The following is a 12,552-nucleotide window of genomic DNA, read 5'->3' on the forward strand; positions in this document are numbered from 1 at the left end:
ATATACAGCAGTGATAACTTTCCACACCTGCTGTTTTTTATTGGATTAAAATCCCAGGGAAATCAGGTGACCTAGTGAATAAATAAGTGGTGTACTGCAATTTTGGGTATTGATTGGGTATTGAGTTGTTTAAATGTACTTACAAAAATAAATGGCCAACATCAAACTATAATCAGTCCAATGAGCAGTACAGAACCCTGATTGTAATTTATATAGTGTTTTATTTCTCCAGGACAGCTGTAAGTTACTTAGCAACAAACACTTAAGTTTCCGTCCACGTGGTTTTAAGATATGAGTTTCCTAGCGTCAGCCACATAAGAAGCGGGCGCGCACTCTGTTAATGTAAACAACAACGAAGGATATGATTTTTGACGCTGTTACTACAACTAACACGATGGCGCAGCCGGCGGAAAAAGGTACGTGTGACTGCAAAGTTATTTATTAAAAACACAGCAAGTCAGCACAGATTACTGATATGAACCAGACCTCTGCTTGTAACCCTGCACACACGTCCCTAAAATCTCAGCATTTTATACTTCCAGTAGGATTACAGAATTACATACTTTTTTCTCCTTAAAAACAAGCTAAAAACCAAAACGTACCGAGTCGCACAATAGCGCTTTGTTGAAAGCCAAAAATGTCCTCAGACATAACAACAATTATTTGCTATATTGATCTGAGGGTGTTGCATTTTTTTTTTTTTTTTTTTTTTTTTAACCTGTCCCGTTTGGTTCTTTTGCCATCAGAATTATTGTCTAAAGGCGAAGAAAGATGCCCAACGGATTTACTTTACCAAATGGACCATCCCAGCCTTGCCGTAATGGTCCATTTGATTCAACTTTTTATTGTTTATTTTATTTTCACTTGCTGAATACGGGACAGACTTGACTGGAGGAGAGAATGTGGAGAAAGAAAGAGGGAAAGAAAAAAACCTGAGAAGAGGGACGGGGAAAAAGGGCAAAAAACAAAAACCAACAGAATAAGCAGACAAAAAATACATATATCGATCACCTGGATCACCTGTTGAGAAAGAAAAAAGAAAGCAAGCAGAAGAAAACGAGAGTAATAAACAAGATCACAATGATATATGAGAATATGACAGTAAATACTAAATATTAAACATTATTGTGCAGCACGTGAGATCGACAGCGCACAGTGTGCTTTGAGGTAGGAGCCAAAAAGGGTGTAATTTGTGTGTGTGATCACCCGTGTGTACACCTGTGAGCATGAACGCGCTTGTTTTTAAAAGGTTCCTTCATGTAATGATCTGCTAGAGGGTGTGGGGGGCCACTGCCCCGACCTCCAGGGCATGAAGCAGGTATGGAGGAGATCAAGACTCCAGACATCCAGAGGCCCCCAGAACACAAGAGACCAAGGAAGACCAACAGAGGGGCAGCCGCGCCACTATCCCAGAAAGAGCTGAGGAGAGTCCCAGATGAGGGGTCACTCAGCAGCCGCGGAGCAGAAGCCAGGGGGGGTTGCAGTGACGTGCCCGTGAGCTCCGCCGGCAGCCAGCTGTGCCTGAGTGGCCGAGCCCCGGGCCGTGAGGCCGAGGGCACCCCATCCCCAAAGTGGCCCGAGCGAGCCCCAGGCTCCAGGCCCCAATAAGCAGCCGCCAAGGAGTGAGCCGGTGGGTACCTGGGCGCCCACCCCCGGAGACAGAGAACCACCAACGCACCGATGTCTGAGGGCGTCCGCCACCGGCAGGGGAAGTGGTGGGGGGAGATGGGCCTCCAAACCTTGGAGGGCCTGAGATGTCCTCAGAGAGGTGGCGTCTGATACCCAACCTGACATATAGACACAGACAAACAGGCACACACAGATACAAACATCTATTCCCACCCTCATGCTCTCATATACAATTGCTCAACACTCACCCAACGTGGAGACAGACATAGAGAGACGCTGTACACACAATCACACTCCCCAAGCGTACTCTAAGCCCCGAGTCTAGGTACCCTTGCCCCTGGAGGGGGAAACTGCACCCAGACTCAGGTGGTGTAAGCCTTTTCCCTGCGGTGGGGAGAAGCAGACCGCCCCGACTCCGCAGCAGCAGGGAGGCCCCATACACCAGACCCCAGTCGGACGGCCAACTCCTCCTCCTAGCCCCCCTGCTCCAGCAGGCCGCAGAGAACGGGGGTGTAGGAAGACTCCAAACCTCCCTCCACCCGCTCATATGTACTGTTGATGTATGTGTGTTCTAAGGTGCATTTAAAACCCAGGAGGGCATGGAGCCACCTGCCAGAGCAGCAGGTAAGCATATAGCCCCTCCTGCTAGCCCTCAATGTCTACATGTATTTAAAATTGAGAGGTGGGCAACGACGCCAGGGGTGAGGTGTACACCCTGATGGTAGTTTGGAATCCGTGTAGCGTGCCCACCTCCAAGATCCTATATGTATGTGTAATGAGAGTGTGAGTAATGTGAATGTCTAAGTTGTGGGATAAAATTGAGGCAGAGGCAGCCAGAAGGGGACAGAGGGGGGGGATGTCTCCTCTGCACCCTGGTGACACACCCCTACCCCAAGGCCCTGCATGTGTGGGTGATTGTGGTGGAGCGGGAAGAGGGAGGCCGCTGGAGATGGGGAGGGAAGGAAGGGAGGGGCAAGTGACCCCTCCCTGGGGCCAGCTCCCCCGCTGACCCCAGTAGGCACCCCCATGCTGTGCAACCCGCCAGGGAAAGGGGGCCCAGGCCCATCCGGACCGGGGCCCAGTGCAGCAGCGCCCCCCGGCCCCACAGAGCCCGGGACAATTCACCTGACCCCACCACAGAGAAAACTGCACCCACCCCATCATCCACTCATCTTCCAGACTACACAAGACAATAGACGCCCAGGCTGAGATCTTCCTCCACCACTCCTGTATCTCCCCCTCCTGCAGAGAGAGTTCCTGAAGAGAGGAAAGCTCCTGCAAGATGTGACAACCTCCCCCACCAGTTGAAGAGCCCCCCAGGTGGCTCGATGCACCGGCGGCACCCCGCGCCAGGGCCGGGCCCCCATACACCCACCCGCCCACAACCTCGGCAACACACCAACCAGGACCCAAGCCCCTGAGGCCCGGCCAGGGCCCCAGCCCAGAGACGGAGCGCCCCCAGAACCTCACGCCCATCCCGGACCCACCCAGGGGCAGCCAGGCTACCAGGTCAGTAACCCACGTCCGTCAGCACAGACCCTCCCCTAGCCCCGCTGCACGCAGCCACGAGGAAACCGTCACCTAAGAGCCAACAGAGCCCCTAATTGGCCATGACCGCTACCCCGGGTTGAGCCCCCCAAGGAAGATGCTCCTGGGGAACCCCCCGACGCCCTAAGCCTGTCCCTACCCCCACACCAATCACAACAGTGAAGGTGGGACCAAACTATGGCCCCCCACCCCCACTAGGTGATGGAGCTGATCAAAGGAGCCCAGAGCAATTGATCTGATGTGGTGGCAGAGGCTGTATCAAGACTAATGTAATCTAATAGATAATTTCTATATTGGTTAGAATTAAGATTATTTTTATTTTTCCAGTTCATGAGGACTGTTTTCTTGGCTATGCATAGGGCAGTGAAAACCATATGGGCTATATTCTTTTCCGTAGTGACATTATCTAAGCTGCCCAACAAACACACTAAAGGAGAAGTTGGAATGTTACATTTCAGACACTTCGATAAGTCTTCACATATCTCACGCCAAAACTTCTGAACTGGTGGACAGAACCAAAGAGCGTGGATATAATTGTCCGGTGAATTGGTTTGGCAGTGTGAGCAGTTGTTGGTAGACGTAAAGCCCATCTTGAACATCCGATGACCTGTATAGTGCACTCTATGTAGTGTTTTGTATTGAATTAATTGAAGACTGGGATTTCTAATTAAATGAAAGGTTTTTAAGCAAATCTGAGACCAGAAGTTTTGGTCTAAGTTAACTGATAAATCCGCTTCCCATTTTGCAATAGGAAGTGATATTGATTCATCTGTTTTAGAAAGCATTCTGTATATTTTGGATAGTAATTTGGGGGTTTTAAGAGTAAGAAATTGAACCACACTTGGTGGTGTTTGTAGTTCAACTTGACCCGGTTTAAATTTCTTTTTTACTATGGATTTAATTTGTTGATATTCTAAAAATCTTTTCTTGTTGATCCCATATTGTGTAACTAGTCTGTCAAATGAAATAAATTCTGTTCCTTCTAGTATATGTTCTAAATATTTGATTCCTTTACTACTCCAATCTGAAAAGTTTATCATATTATTGTTTTGTAATATGTCAGGGTTGTTCCAGATAGGTGTACGTTTGCATGGGATTAATGGAGACTCTGTCAACTTCAGAAACTCCCACCACGCTGTCAGAGAGGAGCTGATGTTGACGCTTTTGAAGCATTCATGTCGTTGGATGTTTGAGCTGATAAACGGTAGATCTGAAATCTCTAGATTATTGCAAAGTGCTTGTTCTACATCTAGCCAAGGTTCATCTAAGAGGGTATGTTTTTGCCATCCTGAGATAAACTGAAGCCTGTTGGCTAAGAAGTAGTGCTGAAAGTTAGGTAGTTCTAATCCTCCTTTATCCTTGGTCTTTTGTAGTGTTTTTAAGCTTATACGTGGGGGCTTATTTTTCCAAAGGAATTTGGACATATATGAATCTAGAGATCTGAACCAATCTTGCGGCGGTTTAGTTGGGATCATTGAGAATAAATAATTTATTTTTGGTAAGACCATCATTTTTATAGCGGCAACCCTTCCCATGAGTGATATGGGTAGATATTTCCACCTAGCCAGATCACCTTCTACTTTCTTTAAAAGTGGGATATGGTTTAATTTAGTTAGATCTGCAAGCTTGGGAGAAACATTAATACCTAAATATTTTATATTTCCCGATTGCAGTGGAGTAGAAGAGGAATTATGGAAGGAGCAATTAATCGGAAGGACTGTAGATTTTGACCAGTTAATTGAGTAATCTGATATTCTTGCAAAAGAGTTTATCAGTTCAATCACCCCAGAGATATTGGTTTGTGAATTTTGGAGAAAGAGTAACACATCATCCGCATAAAGGCTGATTTTATGTTCCACGTTCTTGCATTTTATGCCCTTAATTACTGAATTCTGTCTAATTGCTGCTGCTAGTGGTTCGATAAAAATTGCAAACAGTGAAGGGGAGAGTGGGCATCCCTGCCTGGTGCCCCTCAGGAGACAGAAGCTGGAGGATGTCTGGTCATTTGTTCTGACACAAGCTGTTGGGGAATTATATAATATTTTTAACCAGTTGATGAAAGAAGATCCAAAACCAAATTTGTGTAAAGTTGCAAATAGAAATTTCCAGTTAACTCTGTCAAACGCTTTTTCTGCATCTAGAGAAAATATTGTAGTTTCAAGGTTTTTACTGTATGAGTAGTCTATCAAATTAAGTAATCTACGTGTATTTGTTGATGAGTGCCTACCTTTTATGAAACCAGTTTGGTCAGGATGAATTAAGAGGGGGGTTATTTTCTCTAGTCTCTTTGAGAGAGCTTTGTAAATTATTTTAAGGTCTACATTTATAAGGGATATTGGACGATAGCTTGAGGGATATACAGGGTCTTTGCCTGGTTTTAGCAGGAGATTAATGTTTGCAGAATTCATATTTGGTGGAAGTCTGCCATTTTCTTTGATTTCCAACAACGTTCTGTAAAAAACTGGTGCTAGAATCGTCCAGAATTCTTTGTAGAATTCTGCAGGAAAGCCGTCTGGACCTGGAGCCTTATTATTGGGCATATTTATCAGGGCTTCCTGGAGTTCACCTGGCGTCAGTGGCGAATCCAGTGCCATTGCTTGAGTGTCTAATAATTTTGGGAGAGTTATGTTGTCTAAAAACTGATCAATTTCCTTTTTAGATGGGTTTATTTGTGGTGAATACAACGTTTTATAGAAATCCCTGAAAATGTTGTTTATTTGTTTCGGTTCATATATTGTGTTCCCAGATGAATCTTGAACAGCACATATAGTTGTTTTTTCTTTATTTATTTTTAGCTGGTTTGCTAGAAATTGACCGGATTTATTACTATGTTCATAATTTTGTAAGCGTAGTCTTTGTACTAAGAATTTTGTTTTTTTATCAATTATCTCATTTAATTCTAGTTTTGTTTTGCGTATTTTGTTCAATGTTTCCTGATCTTGGTGGGACGCGTAGGCTTCTTCTAGTGATTTGATGGTTTTTTCTAATTCCTGAATATTTTTGTTTTCTTTTTTCTTTTTATGTGATGAGAAAGAAATTATTTTACCTCTCATCACGGCTTTCCCTGCTTCCCATAGAACAGAAGCTGATGTTCCGGGAGTGTCATTAAAGTCTAAATATGAAGTCCACTCTTTTTTAAAATATTTAATAAAGTCTTCATCTTTAAGCAGTGATGTATTAAATCTCCAGTTTTTACTTGGCGTAGTATTATTCTTGTGCATTAGTGTTAAAGATACAGGAGCATGATCGCTGACAGCTATAGGGTGAATCTCAGTGTCTGAAATGTCCCTCAGCAGTGAGCTGCTGACCAAAAAATAATCCAGACGAGAGTAGGAGTGATGAACATGTGAGAAAAAAGTATATTCCTTACTGGTGGGGTGAAGGGAGCGCCATGCATCGCAAAGACCAAAGTCGCTCATATACTGTTTGATTATATTTGTGGACTGCCAATTACGCTGAGTTCCTGCTGTATTGAGCCTATCCATTTCTTCATTTAGTCCAAGGTTGAGGTCGCCTCCAAGAACAAGTGTGCCATCTAAGTGTTCAGAGAGTGCACTGAAAAAACTGTGAAAGAATGAGGGATCATCAACATTTGGACCATATACACTTACAATACATAGCTTTTTATCAAGTATAGATAGTTTAATGATTAAGAATCTGCCCTCTGGATCTATAACTGTATCGAGTACTGTGAAATTAATATTTTTATGTATTAAAATTGCTACTCCCCTTTGTCTAGAATTATAACAAGCTGAGAACACATTAGGAAACTCAGGTGTTTTAAGTTCATTCGAACCTCTAAGAGGTCTGTGGGTCTCTTGTAAAAGGACAACATCTGCCTGTAGTTTTTTGAGTTGGTTAAATATTTTTAACCTCTTTTCTCTGGAGCCAGCTCCATTTACATTCCATGTAACGAATCTCAGTGCACCCATAGATGTCTGTGTATAACTAGGGGTGTATGCTGTGTGTGTCGCTTAGACAGGTGGAGAGAATACATCACTTGTTCATAAATAAAGAGAGGGAGAGAGAGAAAAAGTGTGTGGCGAGATGCTCCCTGAGTCTGACTATGTGTTTGCATATTTACTAAGATGAGTACGCTTGGCTTAAATGTGTGTATCCTATACAACTGTGTGCGCTGTCTGAGTGATGTAAATGTGCTGCCGTTGAGCGCATGACTGTGCGTGATCGTGCTGTGCGTATGTGTCGAAATAAAGGATGTTGTTTGTGGATGAGTGTGGAAGCAGGTGATCGAAGCAGTGAAAGAAAGAAAAAAGAAAGAAACCAAGGACAAGGGTGAGCAGCATAAAAACAAGAGGGGAAAAGGAGAGAAGAAAAAACAAGAAGAGAGAAAAAAAAAGAAAAAAAAAAAGAAAAACCGGAAACATTCTAATCAAACCATTGACGGAGAGTGATGGTGTTAATACTGCTATGATATCACACCTAAGATGTGATTTGATACTGGTAAGTTAAACAGATGTTAATGCAAGTTAGTGTGAGTGGATGGGGAAAGGGTGTAGCGGATTCTTATCTGGTGTGAAGTTAATACAGCCACGGAGTGATGTCGGGGTCGCGGTGGAGCTGTCCGTCCACGTACAGCCGGTCCACAGCGATGACAGAGCGGGAGCCCTTCTGGATGAAGCCGCGTCGGATTGGGAAGAGGACCCTGCGTCGTTCCAGGATCTCTTTGGGGAACTGGTCGTTCACGCTGAAGTCCGTTCCTTTTAATTCCCTGCCGCGGCTTTTCACATGTTCCTTTTGTTTGAAGTGGCCGAATTTGGCCACGATAGGACGTGGTCTCCCGGCCGTAGCCCGAATGGGGCCGAGGCGATGCACCCTATCGAAGACGATGTTCTTCACCGTGTCCTCCGGCAGCTTCAGGTGGTTTTTGATGAAGCTTTTTACCGTGGCCTCCGCGTCCTCTCCAGCGGCTTCTGGAATACCAGAAAATACCAGGTTATCACGCATGCTACGAGCTTGTAGATCAATAACTGTTTCTTTTATTTTTTTATTTTCTCTATTGAGCTGGGTAACATTTTCTGTGAGACATTTCACCGACTCCCTTAGCGTGGCATTTTCAGCAGCGAGCGTTTCCACCTGCTGCTGGCTGAACTCCAGGGATTCTCGCAAGCATTTAAATTCCCGGTGAAGAATCTCCACCAAGGACAGCCTTGCGTCGAAGCTGGACAATCGCTTGTCGATTGACTCCAGTATGTCGGCAATATCTTTGCCGGCTGGCGATGTTGTGCCGGGGGAATCTGCCGGGCGAAGTCTTTTCGACGATGGCGTCTCAGATTTGGCCGGGGAAGATGCACTCTGGGCCTTCTTCATCACGAGATCCTGAAAGCACTGATCAATGTAATCTTGGAGAGCCTCTAAACTCTCCCCGTTGTTCTCCAGGGTGTTGGAGATTATTAAGACAAATATAGTTAGTTATAAGACAATTGATAAGTGTATTTGGTAATACTGAAGCTTAAAGGAATTTGTACAAATCTAAACTACCATTTGCTTAATTTTCCGCCAAAATCTCCGGCGTCTGACGTCAGTTACAACATGAGTCGCTTACCTTGTCCGTCACTTCCGTCACTTACCTCTCTTCCGTCCTATATAATCTCAATCATGGGTGTTGCATTTTTAAATCACCTGATGTTGCCCTTTCTTTATTGTGCGTCACTGTCTTGCAGCATACTATCGCTTTGTGGTGCTCTTCTTTAACTGTCTGCTGACCTTTGGGTCCTACTTTTGCTTCGACATTCCCAGTGTGTTACAGGATCAGTTCCAAGGGGTGAGCAAGAGGCAGCGCTGCTTACAGATCGCATCAATATTGCACGACTTGATTATCAGTCAGCAGGAAAAGACTGATGTTGCTTTTAATGTTTGACTGTTGTTTTTGACAGAACCTGACGTGTCCCAATGCAACAGTGATCAATGGGACAGTGGACTGTGTGGAGGGACTGGGGATGACCCCTCAGCAGTACAATCTTCTCTATGCCATCTATGCTTGGATGTAAGCATGTTAATGCATTGATTTCACTGTGAAAATGCAGAAAAGTGGCTTATCAGTGAGGAACTACTCTCTGTTATCTCTGTTATCAACAGGAATGCAATAGTGGTGATCCCTGCTGGATTCCTCATTGACAAATTAGGAAATCGCTGTAAGTCTGCACATGTTTTTTCTTATTTGGTCTGTAATTGTTTTTAATCTACTGACAGTAAAATGATGGTACAACCATTTCTTTTGCTCCTCTTTGCAGTCGGTGTGTTTCTCTTCTCTTTTCTCTGTGTTTTGGGCTCATCGCTGTTTGCTCTCGGCTCCCACTTCAAGGGATCTCCCTACTTGCTGCCGCTAATGCTCACAGGCCGTCTGCTGTTTGGATCAGGCAATGGATCTCTGACTAGTGAGTCCCCCTCATGGATATGAACAAATATTCTCTGCAGCGTCGCCTTTGAGGAACATTTCTAAACCGCTCAGTTACCTTTCTCCTTCTTCATTAGTTGCTCAAAAACGCATCACAACCTTCTGGTTCAAAGGGAAGGAGTTGGCTTTGGCTTTCGGCCTGACCCTGGCCTTCTCGCGGCTGGGCTCGGTGTTGAACTTCTTACTCACGCAGAAGTTTGAAGAAAAATATGGCATGCAGTGGACACTCTGGGGTGGTAGGTGACGAGTGTGAAGAAATCTCAAGGTTTATGGTGTGGTGCCATGTGACCTGGGTTTCTCATGTTATTGTTTCTTAGGCGCACTGTTGTGTGTGCTGGGCTTCACTTCTGCTGTCATTGTCAGCACCTTGGACAAGATTGGAGTGAGACAGCTGGGTCTCGATGGAGCCATCCAAGAAGAGTCTCGCAAAGTGGTACGATCAATATCCTTTAATAATAACCACATGCATACGTAACATTGATGATTGAAACCTTATTTTTCAGTATTATGGACACACTAGTGATCTGTGTGGGGAGCATCATTTATTGTTGTGTGTTTTTATGTGTAGAGGATTCAGGATGTGAAGCTCCTGTCAGTAAGATACTGGCTGCTGGTTCTCACCATCATGTTCTTCTACAACGGCATCTTCCCCTTCATTGCTGATGCAAGGTAGAGTTCTCGACATAAAGTGTGAGCATACAGGCTTGTGCATGTAGAACCGCTTTCAGAGTAATCCGTGAAACTTAAACTTAAGTATTCACATCTGTCTTCTTCTTTTTTTTCCATATCCTAGCAAGTTCATCCAGGATAAGTACAGCTACTACAGCCAGAAGGAGGCAGCTTATATTGTGGGAGCAGTCTATGACAGCTTAGTGGTCCTCTCAGCCATCGCGGGCATTCTCATTGTATGTATCTTTAATTTAAACCCAAATCTTATTGCTGTCTTCAATTCAATTTTATTTATACTGCACCAGATCAAAACAACTGTCCCTGTAGGGTGCTTTATATGGTAAGCTAAGACACCCCCCCCCTTCCCCCCCCCTCCCCAATGAGCAAGCACTTTGTGACAGTGGGAAGAAAAACTCCCTTTTAATAGGAATAAACCTTCATCAGGTCCAGGAGGAATCTACAGTTGAGTTGGTTTATCTTGAAACACTCTCCCTGCCATGTGTTTCAGGATTATGTGGGTCTGCGGGGAGTTTTCGCATTGGCGAGCGCTGTCCTCACGCTGCCCGTGTTTGGACTCCTGGCTTTCACTTTTGTCCCTCCTCTGGTTTCAACCATATGGCTGGGAGTCACCTACTCCTTTGCTGCTGTGAGTGCGGATTTTTTTTTTAAATCATTTTTTATAAATAAAATCTTAGACGTCCGTGTTAAAATGGTAAATTATTACTATGAATTAATGTATTTCCTAGTATGTTAAACTTGTTGCTGCCTGTGCGGCATTCCAGGCCAGCATGTGGCCGTCTATTCCACTTGTCATACCTCAGGCGACTCTGGGAACTGCCACTGGCCTGGCGATCTCCGTACAGATGTTTGGGGTCGGGATCTCCAATCTCATTGTTGGACAGATACTAGGCACCAAGTCCAGGTGGGTTGTACCTGACATTAGAATCTCATTGCAGTGCACTTGTTTAGAAGGTACCATGAAAGCTGAGCTGGCAGCAATCGCTTCAGAGTGTCGGGTCAGAACACTTGTTAATGTTCAGATGAGTGTGGAACAAAACAGGCAGAGTCCAATAATAAAGTTGCTGTTCTTCATATTTAAAATTGAGAAGTGTGTGTGTGTGTGTGTGTGTGGACAAAGTACAATAATGCAAACCAGTTACACTTCAAATTACATCATACACATAAAGATACAGCTGAGCTGTACTCAAATACAGTATATAAATAAATAAGCTGGCATATTACTTCAGACTGGTTATGTAAACTTGAAGTCAGATAATATGAATAATATGAATTAACACACCGCATACAGCTATGCAATGAAGGCAACTTCACACTATTTAACATCCAGTACACAGAGCACAGAAACAACAAATCTCTCTGCTAGAAGCTAGTCAGTAATCAAATCTGTTATGTTAGTGAACTGCAACTTATGCATAACCTCATTTAAACAGAAGCACAAAAAAAACTGCTCATATGTCATCAAACACGCTAAACATGGCTAAACAAAAACATGACTAAGTGAAGTACATCTTTAAACATACGGTCTCATGAGCACACGCACTGTCAGTTGTTTAGCTGCTGTTTGTCTATGAGCTGAAGCTGCCCACATGCACACCTATGGTGCATTCAAATCCTAATTTCCCATGCAATTAATGCCCAAGCACTGATTGTCCTTCCAGTCTTGTTTAGCTCTGCGGTTTCTCCATTTGTGTTGCAGTGAAACTAAGATCCCGCTGTGGCGTTGGCAGAGGATGATGATCTTCATGTTGGCCAACACCATCAGCTGCATTGTGATCTCAGTGCTGCTTAATGTTGTTGATCACAGACAGGTCAGACATCTGAGGTTACCTCATTAGGTTACCTCATGAGTTTATTTTCTCGAAACACTATCAGCAGAAAGTTAATGATGCCCCCCACCCTTACAGGACGGGATCCTGAACAAGACAACCAAGAAGTCATTGCAGGCACAAGAAGGCTCCAAGAACTCAGGCGCAGAGAGACTCAAACTGAAAGCCGCTCACCCAGGCAGAGGAGAGGAAGAGCCGAATGAACAGACAAGGAAAAAGTACACACTTTCTTTAGTAAAGTAGAAGTACAGATACCTAGGTTAAAAAAAATACTCATTTAAAAGTTGAACTACTGAAGCAAATTTTTAACCTAAGTAAAAGTGAAAAAGTACAGGCTCTGAAAAGTACTCAAAGTAGTCAAGTAAAAAGTTGTTGAAGGACAATTCTACTGACCATTTTTGCAGACAGCTGCAGTGAAAGGGAATTGAGAGGTCTTATATTTAT

General features: G+C 44.2%; 1 protein-coding gene across 1 annotated transcript; it reads left to right on the forward strand.

Moving 5' to 3' along the window:
• Nucleotides 1-394: 394 nt before the first annotated feature.
• LOC134632977 (major facilitator superfamily domain-containing protein 1-like) lies at nt 395-12,351 on the forward strand. Its single transcript, XM_065471581.1, has 13 exons — nt 395-416; nt 8,859-8,959; nt 9,072-9,181; nt 9,274-9,329; nt 9,429-9,572; nt 9,670-9,828; nt 9,910-10,025; nt 10,161-10,261; nt 10,386-10,497; nt 10,770-10,907; nt 11,044-11,183; nt 11,979-12,090; nt 12,187-12,351. The coding sequence occupies exons 1-13, from the start codon at nt 395-397 to the stop codon at nt 12,349-12,351; spliced, it is 1,476 nt and encodes a 491-aa protein (XP_065327653.1).
• The last annotated feature ends 201 nt before the right edge of the window (nt 12,352-12,552 follow it).

Source organism: Pelmatolapia mariae, linkage group LG8 (genome assembly GCF_036321145.2).
Source record: "Pelmatolapia mariae isolate MD_Pm_ZW linkage group LG8, Pm_UMD_F_2, whole genome shotgun sequence".
Taxonomy (NCBI): Eukaryota; Metazoa; Chordata; class Actinopteri; order Cichliformes; family Cichlidae; genus Pelmatolapia; species Pelmatolapia mariae.

What these genes read in the sequence shown, in the direction of transcription:
- LOC134632977 (XM_065471581.1), top strand. Translation starts at nt 395, where the DNA reads ATGGCGCAGCCGGCGGAAAAAG. An exon ending in AGGCAATGGATCTCTGACTA is followed by an intron (nt 9,573 to 9,669) that starts GTGAGTCCCCCT and finishes CTTCTTCATTAG; the next exon opens with TTGCTCAAAAACGCATCACA. An exon ending in CCATCGCGGGCATTCTCATT is followed by an intron (nt 10,498 to 10,769) that starts GTATGTATCTTT and finishes CATGTGTTTCAG; the next exon opens with GATTATGTGGGTCTGCGGGG.